Raw genomic sequence first — 19,765 nt, forward strand, 5'->3', positions numbered from 1 at the left:
CATTGCTCTCACGTTTGGCACTGGTCTTAGTGGCAGGCGCTCTTTTTTTTTTTTTTTTTTACTGATGTCTGTATTTTTTATTTCGCCAAACTAATTTTTTTTGTATGGGGGGGGGGGGGGGGCTAGTTTCCAAAATGGGATCACATGTGGGGGAGCTCCATTGTTTAGGCACCTCAGGGGGTCTCCAAATGAAACATGGCGTCTGCTAATAATTCCAATCAATTTTACTGTGAAATGGCGCTCCTTCTCTTCTGAGCCCCGCCGTACGCCCAAACAATTGATTTCCACCACATATGAGGTATCGTCGTACTCAGGAGAAATTGCACAATACATTTTATGGTGCATTTTTTTCTGATACCCTTGTGGAAAAAAAAGCTACCTGTTTGAAAAAACAATTTTGTGGTAAAAAAAAAGAATAAAATATTTTCACGGCTGAACATTACAAACGCTTGTGAAGCCTCCAGGGGTTCAAAGTGCTCACTAAACAGCTAGATAAATTCCATGAGGGGTCTAGTTTCCAAAATGGGGTCAATTGTGGGGGAGCTCCATTGTTTAGGCACTTCAGGGGGGTCTCCAAATGAAACATGGCGTCCGCTAATAATTCCAACCAATTTTGCTGTGAAATGGCGCTCCTTGCCTTCCGAGTCCTGCGTGCGCCCAAACATTTGATTTCCACCACATATGGGGTATCTGCGTACTCAGGAGAAAATGCACCATAAATTTTATGGTGCATTTTTTCCTGATACCTTGTGATAAAAAAAGCTACCTGGTTGAAGCAACAGTTTTGTGGTAAAAAAATTTTTTTTTCTTTTCACGGCTCAACGTTATAAACTTCTGTGAAGCCCCCAGGGGTTCAAAGTGCACATCAAACATCTAGAAAAAATATTTGAGGGCTCTAGTTTCCAAAATGGGGTCATTTGTGGGGAGCTCCATTGTTTAGGCACCTCAGGGGGTCTTCAAACCCGACATGGCGTCCGCTAATGAGTGCAGCTAATTTTGCACTCAAAATTCAAATTGCGCTGCTTGCCTTCCGAGTCCTGCCGTGCGCCCAAACATTTGATTACCACCACATATGGGGTATCTGCGTACTCAGGAGAAAATGCACGATACATTTTATGATGCATTTTTCCTGATACCCTTGTGAAAATACTAATTTTTATGGCTAAAGTAACATTTTTGTGTTAAAAAAGTAAAATTTTCATTTTTTCGTCTACATTGCTTTGGTTGCTGTGAAGCTCCTAAAGGGTTAATAAACTTCTTGGATGTGGTTTTGAGCAGAGTGAGGGGTGCAGATTTTAGAATTGGGTCACTTTTGGGTATTTTCTGTCGCCTAGGTTTCTCAAATCACTCCAAATGTGATGTGGTACCTAAACAATTTTTTTTTGTAAATTTTGTTGAAAATGAGAAATTGGTGATGAACTTTGAACCCTTCTAACTTCCTAACGGAATTTTTTTTTTTTTCAAAAATTGCGCTGGTGTAAAGTAGACATGTGGGAAATGTTATTTAGTAACTTTTTTGTGTGACATATTTCTCAGATTTATGGGCATAAAATTTCAAATTTTGAAAATTGCAAAATTTTCAAAATTTTCGCTAAATTTCCGAAATTTTCACAAATAAACGCAAAACATATCGGCCTAAATTTACCACTGACATGAAGTACAATATGTCACGAAAAAACAATGTCAGAATCGCCAGGATCCGTTGAAGTGTTCCAGAGTTATAACCTGTCAAAGTGACACTGGTCAAAATTGCAAAAAATGGCCGGGTCTTTAAGGTGAAAACAGGCTGGGGGCTGAAGGGGTTAAAATATAAGCCCTAGTAGGATTTTTTGAAGTATGCTTAAAATATAAGCCCTACTCCAAAAATAAGCCCTAGTAAGATTTTTGGGGGCTTTTTCGAGCATGCTTAAAATATAAGCCCTAGTAGGATTTTTTGGGTTTTTAGGAATATGCTTAAAGTATAAGCCGTACTCCAAAAAAAAGCCCTAGTTTGGGACTTTTTCGAGCATGCTTAAAATATAACCCTACTCCAAAAGAAAGCCCTAGTAGGATTTTTTGGCCTTTTTGGAGTATGCTGAAAATATAAGCTCTACCCCAAAAATAAGCCCTAGTAGGATTTTTTGGCCTTTTTGGAGTATGCTGAAAATATAAGCTCTACCCCAAAAATAAGCCCTAGTAGGATTTTTGGGCCTTTTTGGAGCGTGCTTAAAATATAAGCTCTACCCCAAAAATAAGCCCTAGTAGGATTTTTTGGCCTTTTTGGAGTATGCTGAAAATATAAGCTCTACCCCAAAAATAAGCCCTAGTAGGATTTTTTGGCCTTTTTGGAGTATGCTGAAAATATAAGCTCTACCCCAAAAATAAGCCCTAGTAGGATTTTTGGGGCTTTTTGGAGCGTGCTTAAAATATAAACCCAAGTAGGATTTTTTTGGACTTTTTGGAGTATGCTTAAAATATAAACCCTAACCCAAAAATAAACCCAAGTAGGATGTTTGGGACTTTTTGGAGCATGCTTAAAATATAAGCCCTATTCCGAAAATAAGCTCTAATTGCAGTTCCATAAGGAAGTGTCCGAGCAGACACCTCCCCAAAAAAAAAAAAAATGGCACTCCCCAAGCAATTACAGTTGGCAAGTGCCGATAGTGGATGGGCTCTCACACAGAGATCTGGTCGAAAAATAATCTTTTTTTTCCAGTTTTCACAGTTAGGAAAATTAATTATATCTTTTATTCTTTTCTTATGTAAACTTAAGTAAATACGATAAAAATGGATACCATACAGACAGTGTCAATACAACATTAATGTTTTTTTTTGTTGCGCACCCATTGAGCCTTATAGGAAAGTGCTTTCTGAAAAATAAAAAACTCATGTTTTTTTTTGTTAAAATCATCTCATAATATGGACAAAACGGACTCACGTTGGTCCGTGTGCCATGTATATACCGTCTTACTACGTAGGGGGAAGCTTTGTGGGGGCATCGTACTGTGGAATGGGGGGCACTGCTGGTAGTTTAATACATATCAATCTTGCGCTACCGTCCTTCTCTTGTTTTTGCCACAGTTATGGATATTTGACATAGTAGTCAGTTAAAAGTGTAAAACAAATCTTATTTTACAGCCCCATTAAGCGACGAGCCGATCGCACAAACCGGGGCTTTGTCTAAAGCAAATATGTCTGATTAACTGTAAACCCTAGAATTAGTTCTAGCATTGACTATGTAAAGCAGCCAATAAAGTCGTCTACAAGGTGCTCTCCAGATTACAGATGTTTTGGCTTGATCAATAGTATTTCACCCCTAACTCAATATCGACCTTTAAACAACAAGCCTTACCATACGACTTAGAATAAAAGCCAAACTACCGTCTCAATTTACAGACACGTGTTTCGGGGTGTCGCCTCTCATCAGTGCAAAACATGAGATATGCTTTGCTTGTTTCAGAAGCTTCTAACTAGGATCAAAGTGGTAAGGGTTCTCCTTGTGGAGAGTGACATGCCTGGCATGCCAGTGTAAGGAGGCTTATAAGCCATGCAATGCTCCTCTGGTAAATTAAATATGCAAATTGTCTCCTCAGAGAGGAAGAAGCCTAGTTCTATCCATTAGGAGAAACATTACCCATTAGATCCAAGTGCAGAAGCCTCTCATACAGCCAAGTCAGATGGTTTGCAATGATGAGGGGCAACAACCCGAACCACGTGTCTGCAAATTGTGTTTCAGGTTTAGCTTATAACCTAAGTCATAAGGCAAGGCTTGTTAAAGGGTCAATATTGACTGTTAGGATTGCTACTTCCAATAAGAGGCACTACAGTTCTGAGTGGCAGTTTGCAAATTAAAGAGCATTGCATGGCTAATAAGTCTCCTTACACTGACATGCCATTCATGTCACTCTCCACAAGGAGAAATGTTACCCTTTATATTCCATGCTGAAGCTTGTCATACAGCCTAATCAGATCTCCTGCTTTGCACTGACGAGGGGCAACATCCTGAGACCTGTGTCTGCAAATTGAGATTCCGGTCTTGGCTTTTATCCTAAGTCATGTCACTGAATAAAGGGCTGATCTTGACTTTTAGGATTACTGCTTCCAATAGTTAATACTTGAGTTCTAGTCCTCTTCTTTTCTGAAGAGGCAATTTTCAAATTGAAGAGCATTGCATGGCTTATAAGCATCCTTACACTGATATGTCACTCTCCACAAGGAAACATTTTAACCTTTAGACTCCATTTTGAAACATTTCATACAGCCATATCAGATCTCCTGCTTTGCACTGACGAGGGGCAACATCCTGAGGCATGTGTCTGCATATTGAGATTCTAATTTGGCTTTTATCCTAAGTCATGTGACTCGTTAAAGGGCCGTTCTTAATTTTTAGGATTACTATGCATTAAATGGCTTATAAGTCTCATTACACTGACTTGTCACTCTCCACAAGGAGAAATCTTACCCTTTAGATCCCATTCTGAAGCCTCTCCCACAGCCAAATCAAATCTCATGCTTTGCACTGATGAGGGGCAACATCCCGAGACATGTGTCTGCAAATTGAGATTCTAGTTTGGCTTTTATTTGCGAATATTCGATGCGCAATGTAAGTCTATGGGAAACCCGAATAGTTGCCGAATAGTAACTATTCGGGCTTCCCATAGACTTACACTGTGCATCGAATATTCGCATAGCAGCGACCTATTCGTCGGATATTCGCGAAGCCGAATATTGCCGAATATTGGTGATATTCGATCATGCCTAATTACTATGTATTGCTTGGCTTATAAGCCTCCTTACACTGACATGTCACTCTCCACAAGGATAAATTTTACCGTTTAGATCCCATTCTGAAGCCTCTTCTACAGCCAAATCAAATCTCCTGCTTTGCACTGATGAGGGGCAACATGCCGAGACATGTGTCTGCAAATTGAGATTCTAGTTTGGCTTTTATCCTAAGTCATGTGACTCATTAAAGGTCCGATCTTGACTTTTAGGATTACTACTTCCAGTAGGTAACACTTGAGTTTTAGTCCTCTTCCTCTCTAAAAAGTAAAATTTGCAAATTGAAGAGCATTGCATGGCTTAGAACCATCCTTACACTGACATGTCACTCTCCATAAGGATACATTATACCCTTTAGATCCCATTCTGAAGCCTCTCATACAGCCAAAATCAGATAACCTGCTTTGCACTGACGAAGGGCAACATCCTGAGACATGTGTCTGCAAATTGAGATTCTGGTTTGGCTTTTATCCTAAGTCATGTGACTTGTTAAAGGGCTAATCTTGATTTTTAAGATTGCTACTTCCAATAGTTAACACTTGAGTTGTAGTTTTCTTCCTTTCTGAAGAGGCAGTTTGCAAATTTAGTTTCCCAGCCGAGCATTGCATGGCTTATAAGCCTCCTTACACTGATAATGAGAAATGTTACCCCCTAGACCCCAACTCTAGTACAAATCTACTTCAGACATTAAAATTACCTAACAGTATGGGTAAAGGCTAAAACATAAAGTTAAAAAAACTGAGGCTGAGATAATGTGGACGTATTCAGCTATTGTAGGAGGGCAAACATGAAAGACATGTCCCACCAAGCCTCGCTCCGCTCCGTATCTCTCCGCGGAATCTTCATGTTCCGTCTCTTGTGTCTCCTCTCATTGATTTCTCCACAATGGTCTGACTATAAAGAAGCTCTTTGTTTTTGTTTTTTTTTGCAGACCCTTGTCAAATTCCCCTTTAAAGTTTGTTGACGTAAGGGTGGGGGACAAGACGAGAGACAAGGTTGACCTCCAGATTTGGCTCCAGACGGGTCGACAAAAACAACCAAAGGTTGAATAAAGACCAGGAAGAGGTGAAAAGGGGGAACGGCTCAAGTTGACCCCAAGCCCCTTCCTAATCGCTGTGGTTAGCGAACGAGACATGGATCTGATGGTTGAGGGGTGAGGTGGGGCGACATGACGCAACCCAAAGGGAGAGGGCTAAATTTGAATTATGGCCACCTCCTCAACAACATCCGAGTATAAGGGGAAGTTTTGAAATATATACAGTTAGGTCCAGAAATATTTGGACAGTGACACAAGTTTTGTTATTTTAGCTGTTTACAAAAACATGTTCAGAAATACAATTATATATATATAATATGGGCTGAAAGTGCACACGCCCAGCTGCAATATGAGAGTTTTCACATCCAAATCGGAGAAAGGGTTTAGGAATCATAGCTCTGTAATGCATAGCCTCCTCTTTTTCAAGGGACCAAAAGTAATTGGACAAGGGACTCTAAGGGCTGCAATTAACTCTGAAGGCGTCTCCCTCGTTAACCTGTAATCAATGAAGTAGTTAAAAGGTCTGGGGTTGATTACAGGTGTGTGGTTTTGCATTTGGAAGCTGTTGCTGTGACCAGACAACATGCGGTCTAAGGAACTCTCAATTGAGGTGAAGCAGAACATCCTGAGGCTGAAAAAAAAGAAAAAATCCATCAGAGAGATAGCAGACATGCTTGGAGTAGCAAAATCAACAGTCGGGTACATTCTGAGAAAAAAGGAATTGACTGGTGAGCTTGGGAACTCAAAAAGGCCTGGGCGTCCACGGATGACAACAGTGGTGGATGATCGCCGCATACGTTCTTTGGTGAAGAAGAACCCGTTCACAACATCAACTGAAGTCCAGAACACTCTCAGTGAAGTAGGTGTATCTGTCTCTAAGTCAACAGTAAAGAGAAGACTCCATGAAAGTAAATACAAAGGGTTCACATCTAGATGCAAACCATTCATCAATTCCAAAAATAGACAGGCCAGAGTTAAATTTGCTGAAAAACACCTCATGAAGCCGGCTCAGTTCTGGAAAAGTATTCTATGGACAGATGAGACCAAGATCAACCTGTACCAGAATGATGGGAAGAAAAAAGTTTGGAGAAGAAAGGGAACGGCACATGATCCAAGGCACACCACATCCTCTGTAAAACATGGTGGAGGCAACGTGATGGCATGGGCATGCATGGCTTTCAATGGCACTGGGTCACTTGTGTTTATTGATGACATAACAGCAGACAAGAGTAGCCGGATGAATTCTGAAGTGGACCGGGATATACTTTCAGCCCAGATTCAGCCAAATGCCGCAAAGTTGATCGGACGGCGCTTCATAGTACAGATGGACAATGACCCCAAGCATACAGCCAAAGCTACCCAGGAGTTCATGAGTGCAAAAAAGTGGAACATTCTGCAATGGCCAAGTCAATCACCAGATCTTAACCCAATTGAGCATGCATTTCACTTGCTCAAATCCAGACTTAAGACGGAAAGACCCACAAACAAGCAAGACCTGAAGGCTGCGGCTGTAAAGGCCTGGCAAAGCATTAAGAAGGAGGAAACCCAGCGTTTGGTGATGTCCATGGGTTCCAGACTTAAGGCAGTGATTGCCTCCAAAGGATTCGCAACAAAATATTGAAAATAAAAATATTTTGTTTGGGTTTGGTTTATTTGTCCAATTACTTTTGACCTCCTAAAATGTGGAGTGTTTGTAAAGAAATGTGACAATTCCTACAATTTCTATCAGATATTTTTGTTCAAACCTTCAAATTAAACGTTACAATCTGCACTTGAATTCTGTTGTAGAGGTTTCATTTCAAATCCAATGTGGTGGCATGCAGAGCCCAACTCGCCAAAATTGTGTCACTGTCCAAATATTTCTGGACCTAGCTGTAGTTGGTCTCTAATGTTTCCTGCCCCCTCTATGCCCATTTTGTGCACATTGTCACCACCTTGTACCCTTCTTTCCCAAAACACCAAGTCAGAAGTAGAACTATCGGGGTCAATTAAAAAACGTGAATGTTTTTGTCCCGGTCTGAAAAATGGGTCCTGGGTACATTTCAACAAATGGGTTATTCTCATCGTCATAGATGGATATTGTCAGATAGGGCTGATAAATACAGGCAATTTTGCAACTTACTGATTATTTTCTCCCCCATTTTTGAGATATTAACACTTTATTTGATCACATTTGTTGCCTAGGAGACCGACCACCGCAGGCAGACAGCAGCGCCTGTGCCTGAGCTCTTTTCTTTTCAGCCTGTACACACTGTTTTGAAGCTGGACCGAATCTCTTAAATGACAACAGTGGTCTGTCTCCTTGTAAACAAATAAACAAATTGTTAAAGGGAACTTGTCACCTACTCACCTGCTGGGCGGTCCAACGATACGGTCCGGTCTAATGGCTGCCGCTGTTCTCGGGTCCGGCGCCTCCTCTATCCTTGCTATTCTGGGATACGGCGCCTCCTCTATCCTTGCTGTTCTCCGGTCTGGCAACTCTTCTATCCTTGCTGTGCTTGGGTCCAGCACCTCCTCTATCCTTGCTGTTCTGGGATTTAGCTCCTCCTCTAAACTTGCTTTTCTCCGGTCCGGTGCCTCCTCTATCCTTGCTGTTCTGAGGTCTGGCACCTCCTCTATCCTTGCTGTTCTGGGGTCCGGCGCCTCCTCTATCCTTGCTGTTCTTTGGTTCAGCGCCTCCTCTATCCTTGCTGTTCTCGGATCCAGCGCCTCCTCTATCCTTGTTGTTCTGGGGTCTGGCACCTCTTCTATCCTTGCTGTTCTCGGATCCAGCGCCTCCTCTATCCTTGCTGTTCTCGGGTCCAGCACCCCCTCTGTCCTTGCTGTTCTCGGGTCCAGCACCTCCTCTATCCTTGCTGTTCTCCGGTCCAGCGCCTCCTCTATCCTTGCTGTTCTCAGGTCCGGTGCCTCCTCTATCCTTGCTCTTCTCGGGTCCGGTGCCTCCTCTATCCTTGCTGTTCTTGGGTCCGGCACCTCCTCTATCCTTGCTGTGCTTGAGTCCAGCTCCTCCTCTATACTTGCTGTTCTCCGGTCCGGCGCCTCCTCTATCCTTGCTGTTCTCGGGTCCGGCACCTCCTCTATCCTTGCTGTGCTTGAGTCCAGCTCCTCCTCTATACTTGCTGTTCTCCGGTCCTGCACCTCCTCTATCCTTGCTGTTCTTGGGTCTGGCACCTCCTCTATCCTTATTGGTCTCGGGTCCGGCGCCTCCTCTATCCTTGCTGTTCTCAGGTCCGGCGCTTCCTCTATCCTTACTGTTCTTGAGTCTGGCACCTCCTCTATCCTTGTTATTCTGGGATCCGGCGCCTCCTCTATCCTTGCTGTTCTCCGGTCTGGCAACTCTTCTATCCTTGCTGTGCTTGGGTCCAGCTCCTCCTCTATACTTGCTGTGCTCAGGTCCAGCACCTCCTCTTTCCTTGCTGTTCTCGGGTCCGGCACCTCCTCTTTCCTTGCTTTTCTCCGGTCCGGTGCCTCCTCTATCCTTGCTGTTCTGAGGTCTGGCACTTCCTCTATCCTTGCTGTTCTGGGGTCCAGCGCCTCCTCTTTCCTTGCTGTTCTGGGGTCCAGCGCCTCCTCTTTCCTTGCTGTTCTCGGGTCCGGCACCTCCTCTTTCCTTGCTGCTCTCGGGTCCGGCGCCTCCTCTTTCCTTGCTGTTCTGGGTTTTGGTACCTCCTCTATCCTTGCTGTTCTGGGGTCCAGCGCCTCCTCTATCTTTACTGTTCTTGGGTTCAGGAACGGAGAGGCGCAGGAACAAAAGAAATACATCACCGGATTTAGAAGAACAGTGGGATTTAGCACATGCTAAAAACAAAACAAAAAATATAACAATATTAATATTTAATTCCACAACGCTTTACTTACATTGACACTGCCCATCGGGGCTCACAATCTAAATTCCCTATATCTTTGGAGGGTGGGACAAAATTGGAGAACCCAGAGAAAACCCACACAAACACGGGGAGAACATACAAACTCCTTGCAGATGGTGTCTTTGGTGGGATTTGAACCCAAGATCGCAGCGCTGCAAGACTACAGTGCTAACCACTGAGCCACCACAAGAGCGCAGTGCTAACCACTGAGCCACCACAAGACTGCAGTGCTAATCGCTGAGTCACCACAAGACTACAGTGCTAACCACTGAGCCACCACTAGACTGCAGTGCCAACCACTGAGCCACCACAAGACTACAGTGCTAACCACTGAGCCACCACAAGACTAGAGTGCCAACCACTGAGGCACCACAAGACTACAGTGCTAACCACTGAGGCACCACAAAACTACAGTGCTAACCACTGAGGCACCACATGACTGCAGTGCCAACCACTGAGCCACCACAAGACTGCAGTGCCAACCACTGAGCGACCACAAGACTGCAGTGCCAACCACTGAGCCGCTACAAGCCTGCAGTGCCAACCACTGAGCCACCACAAGACTGCAGTGTTAACCACTGACCCACCACAAGACTGCAGTGCCAACCACTGAGCCACTACAAGAGTGCAGTGCCAACCACTGAGCCACCACAAGACTGCAGTGTTAACCACTGAGCCACCACAAGACTGCAGTGCCAACCACTGAGCCACCACAAGACTGCAGTGCCAACCACTGAGCGACCACAAGACTGCAGTGCCAACCACTGAGCCACCACAAGACTGCAGTGTTAACCACTGAGCCACCACAAGACTGCAGTGTCAACCACTGAGCCACTACAAGAGTGCAGTGCCAACCACTGAGCCACCACAAGACTGCAGTGTTAACCACTGAGCCACCACAAGACTGCAGTGCTAACCACTGAGGCACCACAAGACTGCAGTGCTAACCACTGAGCCACTACAAGACTTGAGTGCCAACCACTCAGCCACCGTGTCACCCAATTACTTATGGCAAGTGACAGGTCAAGTACATAAAGTGCAATGATCAAGCAAAAATTATGGTAGGTCATGTTGGAATTTGTTTTTCGCTGATCATCCACAATTTTTTTTAGCCCATGCCCTTGAAAAATGTATAGTCACCGGTCAGTAAATGGATGCCTAATGGAGATGACCACCTTTAGTCTGAGACCCATCAACCCCTATCAGTTACGAATTGTCCTCCAACTCCAAACTTGGACCATAAAAGTCATCATGAAGATGCAAAGTGCGTAACCGTCCCATTCTACGGATGGAAGGAAGCTGTACACGTGTGAAGGAAACTCATGCGTAACAATTCAATAAACAACAAAAAAAGCCAACTATCGGAATACATTAAAAAATAAATGAATAAATAAATAAATAAATAAATAAATGAAGAACACACAACTTTTTAACCTTATGGATTAGAAGACATGCCATTGTGTATCAGAAGCTCTGGAACAAAAGATGAAGAGACGCAACGCCTGGAGCGATTTGTCAATTTGACTTTGATAACACGACCCCCTTAAAGAGATCCTTTTATGTTTATGAAAAAGCATGACGTCAAAGTCGTAAAAAAAAAAATAGTATCCAAATAAATGGCTACACTCGCATTGCCTCCGAAAAGCCTCTTGTATGAAACGTTTGTTTCTTTACACGCGTAACTAATTAGCTTAGCTTATTATAAGCCCGGACTCCAGTAATGAAGTTTCTTTAGCACACTTTAAAAAAAAAACTTGTTTGTGGTGCTTGTGTAAGGCTGCGCTCCCCAGCCAAAATTACAGGATTTAGGGTAAAGCTCAAAGTAATATGCTGGAAATGCTCGACTACAACCACTACCAGGTGGGATTCGGATCTGTCTTGTTTATTTATTATTACTTTATATATTACTTTAGTTTTTATTTGTGTTTGTATCACAGTTTATATGCTTTATTACAACTTTTTATCTTTTGGTTTTTGGCATCATGATACATTGTTGCAAACTTGATGACTTAATCTTCATATGGTTTATTACAACTTTTTATGTCTTGGATTTGGCATCATGCTACATTGTCTCAACCCTGATGACTTAATCTTAATATTGCGTTTGTAACAGTTTATATGATTTATTACATATTTTTATCTCTTGTTTTTTGGCATCATGATACATTGTTGCAAACGTGATGACTTAATCTTCATATGGTTTATTACAACTTTTTATCTCTTTGATTTGGCATCATGATACATTGTCTGAAACCTGGTAACTTCATATAGTTCTATGGATCTTTATGTGTTTAAATATTGATACAGAAATGGATCAGTTTTATACATTTTTCAATTTTTTAATGATTAAATATTTTGAAAATTAAACTTTTTTTATCAGTAATTCAATATCAAGGATTTTAATGTTTTGCTATATTTTGGATATGTGGTTATTTTATTTATGTATTTATTTTCAATTTGTTTGGTAGATTTTTTTTTTATTTATTTATTTATCTTTAAAAAAGGTCATTTGCTCTAAACATACTTTTGACTCATGAGAAATATGTATTTTTGGGCTGGTGAGGATTTTTGAAATACTTGACTATTTTGGTTCCAAAAAACAAAATGAAAAAATAAAAAAAAAAAAAGCTTTCGAAAAGAAATCAAAATAAATAAATAAAAAAATAAATAAAAAAAAATTATATATATATATACACACACATACATATTTACCTTATCAGCACACTACTATATACTATACATTTTATATATATATATATATATATATATAGTATATTTGGTGTGTGTGTGTATATATATATATATATATATATATATATACACATTATTTTTCTATATATATTTTATATATATATATATATATATATATATATATATATATAATATGTTTGTATATATATATATATATATATATATATACATACATATATACACACACACACACATACATATATATATATATATTTATTTTTTTAATTTATTTTTCTTTTTATTTAATTTTTTTATATATATAATATATGTCGATAGGGTAAAAATATACCCATATATTGGTGCACACTCAGAAAAATGCAATATATTTTAACCAAATGTCTGTTTTTCATAAATTAGGAGAGGGAATGATTTAGTTATCAATGTATGTGTTTAGGTAAAAAAAAAGCATCAAATCTGCATGTGAGTGTAGTCTGAGGGCTCATGCGCACGTAACTGCTGAATATTCTGCAGCGATTTGACAGCACATGTGCGCGCCAAATCGCTGCAGAAGCACTGCATAATGGATGCAGTTTTTTGGTAGAAAAAAAGCCGATTTAATGCGCTATGGCTACTGCCCCCACCATAGACAGAGCGGGAGCTGCATCCAAAGCGCACGGAATATTTGACATGCTCATTTTATGAACGAACAGATTTGGGTCAAAATTTTAGCACCCAAATCGCTGCGTTCATAAAAGCAACGTGCGCACGTATCATGCACAATCTACATTGATTGTGCAGGGGACGCAGGACGCATGCAGTTACGCAACGTGCGCACGAGCTCTAAGGGTGCTTTTTTCGGTGCGTTATTGTCACGTTTTTTCCATGCATTTGCGGTGGAGAAGCGCTTGCAAAAACGCTGATAAAATTTGACATGTTGCAGATTATTTTCTGCACCAAATCTGCAAGGAAAAATAAAAAAGAGAAAAAGGAGCCAGCATGATCTGAAAATGGCATGCATCATATAAAAAGTGCAAATTCACAGATTTATTCCAACTGTACTATAATAAAAAATGAGATTTTTAGCAAATAATTGATCAATTCTTTGAGCCACCCCTGCCAACGTCACGGCAAATCTCAATAGGGGGGTCCTACTCTATATTCTGTATTTCATGTGCCATGTGGCCTCCTAGATAAAGTTAAAAGCAGAACCATAATGGAGCACACATACCTGTAACCTGTATATATAACCGCTTCTATGTTGCAAAAGAGGCAATTGTGGATAGAGGCCAGCCCAGGTCCCAGCATGTGGAGCAAGCTCTACACATACCAGGACTATATCAGAACTGACCCTCCCAGTGCCAGACAGCAACCATTGATAAAGGCGGACTATATACACACACACCATACACACACACACTATACACGCGCGCACACACATACACACACACACACTATACACACTATATACACACACACTATACACACACACACACTATACACGCGCGCACACACGCGCGCGCACACACACACATTATACACACGCGCACACACACATTATACACACACGCGCACACACATTATACACGCGCGCGCACACACATTATACACACGCGCACACACACATTATACACACACGCGCGCGCGCACACACATTATACACACACACGCGTGCACACACATTATACACACACGCGCGCGCGCACACACATTATACACACACGCGCGCACACACATTATACACACACGCGCGCACACGCATTATACACACACGCGCGCGCACACACATTATACACACGCGCGCACACACACATTATACACACACACGCGCACACACATTATACACACACACATTATACACACGCACACACACATTATACACGCGCGCACACATTATACACACGCGCGCGCACACATTATACACACACACGCACACACACACACATTATACGCATGCGCGCGCGCACACACATTATACGCACGCACATATGCACATTATACGCACACACATTACACACACACACACACACACACCTGTGAGTGCTTTCCTGCAGTGACCTGGAATTCAGAAGGTGAGCCCAGGTCAACGCAGGGGCGCACACACAGCAGTGTGTGTATAATGTGTGTGTGACTGCTGGGGCAATGACATCACAGGTGCTAGTAATTTCATTCACCTGACCCCGTGAAGACAGTGCCGCCCGATATCACTACCGTGACCGGGTCTCGCAGCACTGCTGTCACGGGGTCATGTGAGTCCATGGTGAGCTTACCTCACCTGACCCCCGATGTCGCTGGCAGGCTGCTGTCCTGGCCCGGTGTCCTGAGGCGGCACGTCATCGTAGCTACAGCTGATCGCGTCCTCCGATCAGCTGTTCTGCAGTCCTGTTGTGATCGCGCTCGCTCCCGCGATCACAACGGGATCTGAAGGAGCGAGGGCGCATGCGCCGCCCTCTTAAACACCAAGCTGTGTGATGCGGGCTTCAGAAACATGGCGCCGGAGATAAGCACTATACGCAGAGGCCCACTCCGGCGCCATGTTTCTGAAGATTAGAAATTTACATACAGCCAGAGGGAGGGAGGGAGGAACAGGCTGGTGGGGGGGCGGGGAACTCCTGCATAACCCGCCCGGACATTAACAGAGAGGTGCACACGTCAATCAAAAAGTGCACGAAATTTCAAACTTTATAAAGTTGGATTTCACTGCCTAAACACCCGAGCTGCCCCCTGATGGTATGTACACACTGTGCATGATAGTGCCAGTACTGCACTGGCTGCAGCTTATACACGAAAATCCTGATGATTGGTTCCCTTTAATTAGCATTGCCTGTGGAAAGGGTGAGGCAACTGAATGTGAACAGCTACCAACAGGAGGAATACATTGCAAACCAAAATCAGGCGTGCATGGTATGGTGATGGTCAGTCACCAGAAATTGTAGCATAACTACAAAGGAAAAATAAAAGCAACATGCAAAAAACATCAGGATTCTCATTGCGTTTGCTGGCAGAAGGATTTGCATGCAGTTTTTTGATAAAACTGCACTCAAAAATGCATCAAAAATCGTGATAAAAATGCACTGTGTGCACAGGGCCTGTATGGGTTTCGACATTTCGTGCCCCTGATAGCTCCAATGTCTTCTGCTTATTGTTGCAAATCTGTTTCATATAATAATAGTACAGGATCAGGGCCGGAAACAATAGGGAAAATTCTTTGATTGTTTTTTAGGTGTCTGAAAAATCTGGTAATATCCCCTGTGAGCCCCATAGCCATGGTGGCAATGACCTGATTTTTCCAATCATAAAAATGACTGAAAACAATGGAATAAATTTTGAATTTTTCAAAAAATGTAACAAAAATATTGACATTTTTCAGTTGGAGGTTCTGTCTTTTTGTAATTGACTAGATGGCTTTTCGCCTGATGTCTTACAGGAAAGCTGCCCCCGATCGGGCTCGTCAACTGCCATGTATCCTGACCGATAACTCATACTAATTTTATATTCCAGGTGCAGACTCACCTTGAAAACCCGACAAAATACCACATCCAACAAGCACAAAAGCAACAGGTGCAGCAATACCTGACGACAGCCAAACATCCCAACAAAGCGCTGAGTCTGCCGTGTCCTAACCAACCTGGGGACCACATAATGCCGCCCGGGCCGGGGAACAGCGCACCCAACAGTCCGATGGCCATGCTGACGCTAAGTACAACCTGCGAGAAAGAGGTGAGGATAACACGGTCGGTCTATAGGGTTTATCCTCCCATTATCTGTTCTACTTCTCACACCACAAAGAAAAAACTAAAAACAGTTTTTTGTATGAAAAACTATTACTTTTGTGAGGTCTTTGGGCCACATTTGTTTTTTATGTCTTCCTTTCAATTTTTTTATATTTTTTCTTCCTTGAGCTTTTTCTTTCTTCGTTCCACTCATTTCACTTTTTTCACTCTTATTGTTTTCTCCCTATTCTTTCGCATCTTCCTTCTTTTTATTCTTCTCTTTATACTTTTTTCTCGCCTTCTTTTACATTTTCGTCTTGTTCTATTTTTCATTCATTCTCAATACTGTATTTATCCTTTAGTTCTTAGTTCCTATGTTACTTTTTTCATGCATTGTTTTCTGTTTTCCTATTTCCTTCTGTTCCTTTCTATTATATTTTGTTAGTATTGTTTGTTTGTTTTAACCTTTTTCCTTTTCTTTTTTAATTTTCCTCCTCTTCCTCTTTGTTCATTTACTTTTTTAGTTCTTCATTCTTTTCCTTATCTTGTATTCTTCTATTACTTTATATTGTCACTTTTTGTCTTCGTTGTTTCCTCCTTTTGTTTCCCTTTGGCTTCCTTTAGCTTTTCTTCTTCCTAGTTCTCTTTATTATTCTTTTATTATTTTCAAGTATTTCTTTATTTTTCCCTGTCTCTTTCCTGTGACTCTTCCTTCTTCTTTTCCTTACATTTTATTCTATTATTGCTTTTTCCTTTGTCCTTTTCTTTCTCTAGTTCATTGTTTCCATTTCTTTTTACTTCTTTTTCATACTTTTTATTCTCTTGTCTTTCCTTCTTCTTTCTTTTATCCCTTTTGGCTTCTTTTACCTTTTCTTCCTAGTTCTTTATATTATTTTTATATTATTTTCACATCTATCTTTATTTTCTCCCTATCTCTTTCCTTTTACTTTTCCTCATTCTTTTTATTTTTGATTCTATTTTTGCTTTTTCCTTTCTCCTTTTCTTTCTCTAGTTCCTTGTTCTCCCTTTCATTTCCTTGTTTTTCTTACTTTTTCTGCTCTTGTCTTTCCTTCTCCTTTCTTTTATTACTTACCGTATATAATTTTATCCCTTTGGCTTCTTTTGCCTTTTTTTCGTAGTTCTTTTTATTCTTCTTTTATTACGGTATTTTCCCCTTTTTTTTCCCCTATCTCTTTCCTTTTATTCTTCCTCATTCTTTTCCTTATATTTGATTCTATTACTTTTTCCTTTCTACTTTTCTTTCTCTAGTTCCTAGTTCCTCTTTTCTTTTTTTTCTTACTTTTTAAGCTCTTGTTTTTCCTTCTCCTTTCTTTTGTTATTTATATCTTTGTATCCCTTCTTTTATCTTTTCATTCTTTTTAATTCTTTTTATTATTCTTTTAATATATTTAAATGTCTTTCTTTAATTTTTCCCCATCTCTTTCCCTTTATTCTTCCTCGTTCTTTTCCTTATTTTTTTCTGTTATTGTGTTTTTCTTTCTTCTTTTCTTTCTCAAGTTGTTCCCCATTTGTTTTCTTTCTTTTTTTATTTTACTTTTTATTCCCTTGTCTTTCCTTCTTTTTTCACTTTCGCTTCTTTTACCTTTTCTTCGTAGTTCTTTATATTATCCTTATATTACTTTCACATCTTTATTTATTCCCTGCCTCTTTCCTTTTTCTCTTCCTGGTTCTTTTTGTTATTTTTGATTCTATTATTTCTTTTTCTTACTTTTTAATCTCTTTATTATTTTCACATATTTACTTTTTCCTTATCTTTTTCCTTTTACTCTTCCTAATTCTTTTCCTTATTTTTGATTCTATTATTGCTTTTTCCTTTTTTTCTCTAGTTCCTTGTTCACCCTTTCTTTTTCTTACTTTTTAATCTCTTGTCTTTCCTTTTCCTTTCTTTAGTTATTTATATCTTTTTATCCTGTTGGCTTCTTTTACCTTTCTTCTTCCTAGTTCTTTTTAGCATTCTTTATTATTTTCACATATTTATTTTTCCTTGTCTCTTTCCTTTTACTCTTCCTTATTCTTTTCCTTATTTTTTATTCTATTACTGCTTGTTTGTTATTATTTTCTTTCTCTAGTTCCTTGTTCCCCCTTTATTTTCTTTCTTTTTCTTACTTCTTATTCTCTTATCTTTCCTTATCCTTTCTTCGCTTTGGCTCCTTTTACCTTTTCTTCTTCCTAGTTCTTTATATCATTCTTTTATTATTTTCACGTCTTTCTCTATTTTTGACTATTTGTTTCCTTTGTCCTTTCTTCTTTCTTTTATTATTTATATATTTTTATCCTTTTGGCTTTTTCTACCTTTTCTTCTTCCTAGTTCTTTTTATTATTCTTTTCACGTCTTTCTTTATTTTTGACTATTTCTTTCCTTTATCCTTTCTCCTTTCTTTTATTATTTATCTATTTTTATCCTTTTGGCTTCTTTTACCTTTTCTTCCTAGTTCTTTTTACGTCATACTTTATTTTTGACTATTTTTTTCCTTTCTCCTATTATTTATATATTTTTATCCTTTTGGCTTCTTTTACCTTTTCTTCTTCCTAGTTCTTTTTATCATTCTTTTATTATTTTCACGTCATTCTTTATTTTTGATTACTTCTTTCCTTTCTCCATTCTTATATTACTTTTATCTTTTTATCGTCCTTTTGTATTTTCTTCATATCCCTTCTTCTATTTTTCCTTTTTGTTAATATTACACTTTGTAAAAAAATATATTCTTCATGAATATTCTTTTGAATAATTAAAATATATAATAAATAATTTAGGGCTATAATTCTTCATTAATAATGAGGTGTTTGCACCTTTTGCTCTGCAGGTAAATACGAGGATGTGAGGCTTTGACACTCCAGATTTGCTCGATATGCAAATGACTGTCATCATGCAGAATTTGTAGGATGCTGGTTATTTGCATACGTGACTGTGAAATTTGGAGGTCTTATTTAGAAGGAACTGCATTAATGATTTCTATATACAGTATTGGGAGAGACGTCTATAAACGTTTTTGAGGTCACAGAGCTTCAGACTTCTCTCTGTGACTTATATGTTATCTCATTAACATGTTAAATCGAAAACCTGGGATTAATAAAACTTTACTTTGTGTAACTCCTCAAGGTGTTAACTCCAAAAATAGAATCGACCATAAATAAATCAGCATCAGACACTTAATGAGCAGAAGTCACGTCTTAGTAAAACTACAATCATTAAATTAACCTTCCATCAAATTAAAGTTCATCTCCAACTTCTAATACTATTTTGTTTCATGTTTTCATGTCCAAATTTCAACAAGTTTTTTTTATTGTTTTTGAGCTCCATTTAGCTTATTTAGAACTCCAAATACTTTCCATAGGCTTAGAGTTAAAGGGAAAGTTCACTTTCGAAAAAGTTTTAATATGTCATAGTGACGTGTCAGAAGTTTCAGTTAGTTGTGGGTCGGAGGCTAAATCCTCTGTGGATTACTGGGGCTGAATTTGGGAAAGCAGGATTAACTAAAGATGGGCTCCGTTGAGTCATTTTGCCCCTTTGATTTTTTTTATGACTGTGGGGGGCTTTATTATTTACACTAACCCTAATCAAAACTTGTGATATTCACTATGGAATATCAAATGTTTTTTGTTTACTTTTTTAAATCTTAAAATTCTTTCTACCCATATCCACCACTAGGGGGAGCAAATGGCATAATTATTTTTTCAAT

At 39.9% G+C, this 19,765-nt stretch overlaps 1 protein-coding gene across 9 annotated transcripts in view; it reads left to right on the forward strand.

Moving 5' to 3' along the window:
• MITF (melanocyte inducing transcription factor) overlaps positions 1 to 19,765 on the forward strand; it is a 277,856-nt gene that overhangs the window by 222,152 nt on the left and 35,939 nt on the right. For 7 of the 9 annotated variants that reach the window (XM_075321405.1, XM_075321408.1, XM_075321406.1 and 4 more), the window contains exon 3: positions 15,853 to 16,071. In XM_075321405.1, the coding sequence (XP_075177520.1) occupies positions 15,853 to 16,071 (219 nt within the window). Of the gene's footprint in view, positions 1 to 11,414; positions 11,524 to 15,852; positions 16,072 to 19,765 lie in introns of those variants that run through there. The other 2 variants (XM_075321413.1, XM_075321414.1) reach the window with 1 other exon arrangement.

This window comes from Anomaloglossus baeobatrachus, chromosome 8 (assembly GCF_048569485.1).
Source record: "Anomaloglossus baeobatrachus isolate aAnoBae1 chromosome 8, aAnoBae1.hap1, whole genome shotgun sequence".
Classification (NCBI taxonomy): domain Eukaryota; kingdom Metazoa; phylum Chordata; class Amphibia; order Anura; family Aromobatidae; genus Anomaloglossus; species Anomaloglossus baeobatrachus.